Source organism: Microtus ochrogaster, unplaced genomic scaffold (assembly GCF_000317375.1).
Source record: "Microtus ochrogaster isolate Prairie Vole_2 unplaced genomic scaffold, MicOch1.0 UNK73, whole genome shotgun sequence".
NCBI classification, from domain to species: Eukaryota; Metazoa; Chordata; class Mammalia; order Rodentia; family Cricetidae; genus Microtus; species Microtus ochrogaster.
In genome coordinates this window covers 931,495-938,280 of record NW_004949171.1, presented here as the reverse complement: position 1 = coordinate 938,280, position 6,786 = coordinate 931,495, and the positions used below count along the sequence as shown (strand labels likewise).

Here is a 6,786-nt window from a genome sequence, read left to right as displayed (position 1 = left end):
GGCTGGATTTGTGGCTATGTATTGTTTAAATTTGTTTTTATCCTAGAAAATTTTGTTTTCTCCATTGATGGTTAATGAAAGCTTGGCTGGGTATAGTAGTCTGGGCTTGCATCCATGGTTTCTTAGTTTCTGCAGCACATTTATCCAAGACCTTCTGGCTTTCATGTTTTTCATAGAGAAGTCAGTTGTAATTCTGATAGGTTTACCTTTATACATTGCTTGACCTTTTTCCTTTGTAGGTCTTAATATTCTTTCTTTATTCTGTATGTTTTGTGTTTTGATTATTATATGGCGAGGGGATTTTTTTTTATCCAGTCTATTCAGTGTTCTGTATGCTTCTTGATCCTTCATAGGAATATCCTTCTTTAGGTTGGGAAAGTTTTATTTTATAATTTTGTTGAATATATTTTCTTGGCCTTTGAGCTGTAATTCTTCTCCTTTTCCTACCCCTATTATTCTTAGGTTTGGTCTTTTTATTGTATCCCAGATTTCCTGGATGTTTTGTGATGAGAATTTGTTGGATTTGCTGTTTTCTTTGATCAGTGCGTTTATTTTCTCTATGGTGTCTTCAGCATCTGAGATTCTTTCTTCTATCTCTTGTATTCTGTTGGTTATTCTTGTCTCTGTAGTCTCTGTTCATTTACCTAAATTTTCCATATCAAGCCGGCCCTCGGTTTGTGTTTTCTTCATTGCCTCCATTTCTGTTTCAATTCTTAAACTGTTTCCATTATCTGTTTGATTGTTTTTTTCTTGGTTTCCTAGGGTATCTTTTATGGATTTATTCATTTCTTCAAACTTTTTGTTATTCTTCTCATCTATTTCTTTAAGGGAGTTTTTCACATCATGCTTAAGCACTATCACTTTCATAATGTCTATTTTTTCTACTTCTTCTGGATTAGGGTGTTCAAGTCTTCCTGTTGTATGTTCGCTGGGTTCTGGTGTTATCATGTTGTTTTTCAGATTTTTGGAGGAATTCTTGCATTGGCACCTGCCCATCTCTTCCCTCAAATGCTCTCCAATGGATCTTCTGGTACAGGATCAGGGCCCCTTGCTCTCCAGCCTAGTCTATATAGAGAGTTCCATGCCAGCAGGGTTACACTGTGGCCAAGGTGGAGAGAGAGTGTCCAGCTTTAAATGGAGTATATATGCTCCACCTCCAATTTAAAGAGTTAGGGATCATTTCAGAAGAAGGGGCAGAAGGGGGATAGGAGCCAGAGGTGATGAAGGTCTACCAGGAAGGCAGCGTCTTCTGGACACAGCTTAGCAGCCGCACATATGAACTGGGATTGGTTGTGATACCAAGCCAAAGTCCTGTGCATGCCTAAACCACACCAAATGCCACTATGGAATGTGGACTTTCTTAGGAAGTTCAACCACACCCAAGGAGCTACTGGCAATTATCACCTTCTGGGATAAAGCTGGTCACATTTCTCAAAGTGTGTAAATTTTGGTAAATATACCAATATCCAGTGGAACCCAAGCATGCAGCAATACTGAGATACTGTTAGGTCTCAAATCCAGAACAGATGACTGACGGAGGTACAGCCTTAACATACGAAAAGTGGATCTGGTGGGTCAGGTTGTTATGCCCAAGTTTCTGGTTCCCACATGAATTCAGAGCCGGGTTTCTGACGCAAATTACATGAAGGTTTTTAATAACATTAAAACTTAAATTTGGACCAACACCTTTCCAGCACCCAGAGCATGGTGGGTGCAGAAAGTGTGACAGAGACCCCTGGAAGGGTAGAACTTTTAAAGGGGAAACAGTGTAATCGGGGGAGTTCATGTCCTAATGTCTTGGCAGTGGGTAAGGAGGGAATAGGGTAACATTGATTCTGAAACCACTGGTCAGTTTTTGGTTGAGAAAACCTAACAAAGAGCCATTAATAGCTGACAAGGTATCTTCAAGGACAGGATGCCTCCCAAAAACATCTGGACCTTGTTAAATCTCATGGCCCTGCTTCCTATCTTCTAAATTGGCCATTTGTATGGCATTTGTTCAAATTTCTGCTATGGCAGCACATTTCTGGTGCTGAGATCTCCCACCCCCCAGCTCATTATAGGACTTAAGATGAAGCCCTTTCTTTAAAATGGAGTTTGTGAAGTCAGGTCCTCACAAGGTCTTGATATCTGACCTCAATAAATACATACAAAAGAGCCAAATTAATATTGGAAAGCAGGAAAAGAATATTTATTAATGTGGCTCCTTTTGAAAGATGAACAACAAAATAAAAAATTAAAAAAAAAAAAACCTCTGTCCATCTTCAGTTTCCCTAAGTGAGATCAAAGTTTAAATAAAGAGCCAAGGATGTGGGCATATGAGTGGCCCATGTCAAGGTGTGGTCCTGTCCATCATTCTCCCATCATTATCTAGGTTACAGTCTCATATTTTAAGGTGGTCTGACAAGTAATTAGAACTGCTGGAAGTCTTGTTAGGACAGCTGTCCCTCAGGCTGGAGCTCCTTTCCTTCTCCCAGTGTGAGATTCCTGGGAAAATTCCCATTTCTTTTTTGTCATTGTTACAACAGTTTGTCAGATTGAGAGACACACAGATTTAGATTACTGTCTTTTCCTTCCAGGACTGTTTCACAAAGGGAAGAAACAGAGAAGGAGAAATGTGGCTAGTTGGTTTTACTTCTCAGACAATCTAAGCATCTGGTTCTTGTGGCTTCTCCATTACTAACATATTGAATTGTGTCTAGGTGACTCAAATAATTTAGGAATCAGCTTCTCATATTGTTAGTTGTAAACAAGGTGATGAAGAGCTGACATGGAACATGGATAAAGTCACGTGTTTATGTGTTTGCTTCTATGCACTGCAAATCCTATGTAAGCTTCCAAACGACTCCTTATTCATCTTTGTTCTCCAAAACCTTGTAGTATGGGACAGAAAATAGTCTCTTAGTTTACATGTATGTCAAATAATGAATCATGCATCATAATTACATCATGTCATGGAGAACGGTGGGTGAAGGATTTGATTCTCTTTGACTCTGTCTTTGCACCCAGTGAGAGTAAAACCAGGATTTGCAAGAACATGCAGAACATGTTATTGACTGTGTTTTCTCCCTTCTCTCTAGGGTGTGAATAGTGTCCTAACAAGGTATGTGTGGGCTGACATGGAAGAATAGCCCTATTGTGTGGTGAGAATGATTTAGTATCTGACTACAATAAATATCTCATGGGTTTGTGAAAATTTAGACAGTGTTATTCTGAAGTTCCAATAAGAAGGAGGAGGAGGTGGGGAAAGGCAGCTCTGACTGTTTTGTAACTATTGGGGACAGATTTGATTCTCTTTTAGGGGTCTGGGTAAGGGGGGTCACAGAGTCAGGCTCAGCAGTGGGAAGAGGCAAATGGAGCCACAGGAGTTTTCAGACTCCTTGTGGTTCCATCATTCTGTGCGTGCTCTGTGCTTGTGTCTGGCTCTGTCTGCAGCTCACAGGTACTTGATTCATAGATTCATCCTAGATAGGGTATGTCTTCCTTGTCTGCAGTGCTCACAGAATTGTATGCTGGGAAAAATTCCTGTGCATATGTATATTTCTCATGGAAATAGAAGAGATCCTGAGTTCCTTTGTGGTTGAACTTAGATTTTTCAGAAACAGACTTGAGTCACTGTGCACAATATTTGGCCAAGGTAAAACACCTGCTCTATGTGAACCACATTCTTTACAAGAACTTGAAAATCTGTACCCTTGTATATAAAATAACATGAGGCTGTCAACTTCAGGTTATTCTGAACATGTGGGACTCATCTTCTTATTAACTTGGTGTTCCTATCGCCTTTGCCAAGTTTTGTCATTGTACCAAAAGAACTTGAATAATCAGAAGAATCAGATGCTGGCCAATAGGGTCCATATTGATAATAGGGTTTGAATTCTTGGCTTTCCCACATTCTATACCCAGGAGCAACTTCTGCACTCTAGACTTGAAAACCAACATCTCCTTATTTTTTATTTTTTTATTTTGAGACAGGATTACTCTGTGTAACCCTGACTGTCCTGGAACTCACTATGTAGACCAGGCTAGCCTCAAACTCAGAGATCCTCCTGAATCTGCCTCCTATGTGCAAGGATTAAAAAGATGTGGCACCATGTCTGGCCACACTTTACCTTTTTTTTAGGTACCTTAGTTTAGTTTGTTTTAAAGTAACTAATTCATCTGTTTTTTTTAAGAGTTTTTGGTTAGGGGGTAGTGCAGGAGCAAATTATTTAATTGTACAAGTGAGGAGCTAAGGCTTTCCCAACCTCACAAGCTGCTAAGCGGGAGGGGTCATGAGTGTGTCTCATCTCAGCAGAGTTAGTGTCTACTCTCTCCCTGCCCAGAATTCTCAGGAGAACTCAAGGACCTCTAGGGTTAGAATGATAGGGAGTGATAAGGGAGTCCATGGTGGTCAGAGGTCACACTGTCTGAGATGTGGATGTCAATCTTTTGTCCCTAGGAGTCAGAACTTAAGACTGAAACAGCCCAAAACGGTCCCAAGTAAACAGAGAAAGATCTTCCGAGCTCCGGATCTGAAGGGCATGCTGCAAGTGTTTCAAGGTGAGAGCAGCTACATTCTGTGGTTATCTGGGGGACTCTAGGGGTTCTGGGGCTGCACTCTCTGGATGGAAAGTGATGTTTCTGAACATGGGTAGAGGGACTCAGAAAAACAGATAGTGTGTCCCAGTGATGTCATCATATATAATGGACATCATCATTCATCCCGTCCCATGTCACAGTTTCCAGATCTTCCCCCACTCTGCAGAGCACATTGACTTTAATGTTCTGATTCCCTTGCTTCCATTTAATGTCGCGCATTTTCATCATTTCAGGGTTCCGGGATGCCCAGCGCCACTGGGGTAAGGAGAAACCACACCATCACCTCTCTCGTTTGAATGTCTTTCGGAGTTTATTTCTCTACTAATACTTACATTTTACGTTAATGCTCTCAGTATACACAACAATCTGCCTCTCTTTGACTTTAAAAATGGCTCTACCAAATTCCCTCTCACTTTCTTCTTAGGCTTCTGCTACTAAAATCACAAATAAGGCAGTACCTTGTTTCTCATGTCACTCTTAATTTATGTCTCATTTTTCTGCAGTTCACGTGATCCTGCAACAACCCAAAAATAAAAACATTGTCATTAACGTGAACAAAAGACAAATACAACATAGAAGTGGTTATAGAAGAACTTTGCAAGTTTCTGAGTCCTATGATTTAGGTATCCTGGGGTTTCCAGCTCTGCGCTCAGGGAAACATTACTGGGAAGTAGACGTGTCTAGATGTGATGCCTGGCTCCTGGGAATAAATGACGGAAGATGTGCTCAACCCCAGTTTAGTACAGTGAATGAAAAGGGCTTCAGAGTCAAATATAATTCTGATGTTAACCAAGATGTAAATTATCAGCCTGAATATACCTTCGGTTATGAATACAAATATGACTTAGGTTATACATCATATGCACCTATTTCTGTATTGAACTATGAACATAATTCTGGTGTTATACAATCAAATTATCCGCAGGAAAATGTGATTGACCTTACATACACACATGACGTGGGGGACAGACAATGTGTGAATTATCAACCTAAACATGAAGTTAAAGATGATTCTGATGTTAACCAACATGTAAATTATCAGCCCAAATGTGGCTACTGGGTTATAGGGATGACGGACAGGTCTGTATATAATGCCTTTGAAGAGTGTTCTGTTACCCACAATGCCAGTGTCTTGCTCCTCTCTCCGACTCATCCTCCCACTCGTGTTGGAGTTTTCCTGGACCGAGAAGCTTGCACTCTCTCATTTTATGATGTTTCCAACCATGGAGCTCTCATCTACAGATTCTATGAACCGAACTTCCCTAATGCAGTTTATCCATATTTTAATCCTATGATGTGTTCAAAGCCATTGACAGTCTGTGGGCCACCTTCCTAAGCCCTCACCCATGTCTGCACAGCGCCCCTGTGTCTGATGTATCTATATGTCTAAGCACTGTGGGATCATCTTAACTTTTTCTACTTTTGTCTTCCCATGTCAGTGACCTTCACTTCTAAATACAAACCAGTATTGGATCTTTTCTTTGATCCAGTTGCTTGTCTGTTTACAAGGTTATAGTAATTTATCTCTTCCCAGATTCCCACACACAATGTCTCTTACTCACAAGGTGAGGTAAGACCTCTGCTAACCTGCACTTACTGTTTTGTGGTGCCACAGATGGCAGCGCAGGCCTTGTGCATGCTGAGGAGGTGCTCTGCCCCTGAGCCACTTGTCTTAGCTCTGCCAAGACTCCACAACCCCAGTCCTCTGTCGCTGACAGAAGATGACAGAAAGTTCTTCTCCAGCTTGTCTATTACTTTTGAAAATATATGTCAGAATGTCTAGCCTAGGAATGAGCCCTTAGTGGTACATCAGTTTAACCACAGTGCTGTGCTTCATCAAAACCTACGAAGGAACTATCTCCAACGGCACCCACTAAGACTTTGTGTGTTCTGAGCACCTTCCTCTGCTCCATTTCTGCCACTCCCCATAGCAGTGTAGCCCTGAATGACATCCTCAAAGGCCTATGCCTATGTCATTTTATTTTTGCATTTTTGATATTAATCGTGTTCCTATACTCTATCTAGGTTGGTGTAAAAAAATAAATGTGGAGTCTGTTCTAAGTCCCCGAGGGTAAAAGCAAGGCTGCTGGTAGGGTTCAGTCACTCAAACCCACCTGTAAAGGGGCAGCCAACTCCTACAGATTATCCTTTGCCTCCTACACATGTGGCAATATACACAAATGCAAAATGTATTATGTAAGTATT

General features: G+C 41.0%; 1 protein-coding gene across 1 annotated transcript in view; it reads left to right on the top strand.

Moving 5' to 3' along the window:
• LOC102000872 (tripartite motif-containing protein 30A-like) overlaps nucleotides 1–5,917 on the top strand; it is a 22,046-nt gene extending 16,129 nt beyond the window's left edge. The window contains exons 5-9 of the mRNA XM_005370178.2: nucleotides 3,081–3,103; nucleotides 4,442–4,542; nucleotides 4,815–4,841; nucleotides 5,085–5,375; nucleotides 5,610–5,917. Coding sequence (XP_005370235.1) covers nucleotides 3,081–3,103; nucleotides 4,442–4,542; nucleotides 4,815–4,841; nucleotides 5,085–5,375; nucleotides 5,610–5,917 — 750 coding nt within the window. The remainder of the gene's footprint in view (nucleotides 1–3,080; nucleotides 3,104–4,441; nucleotides 4,543–4,814; nucleotides 4,842–5,084; nucleotides 5,376–5,609) is intronic.
• Nucleotides 5,918–6,786: the final 869 nt, after the last annotated feature.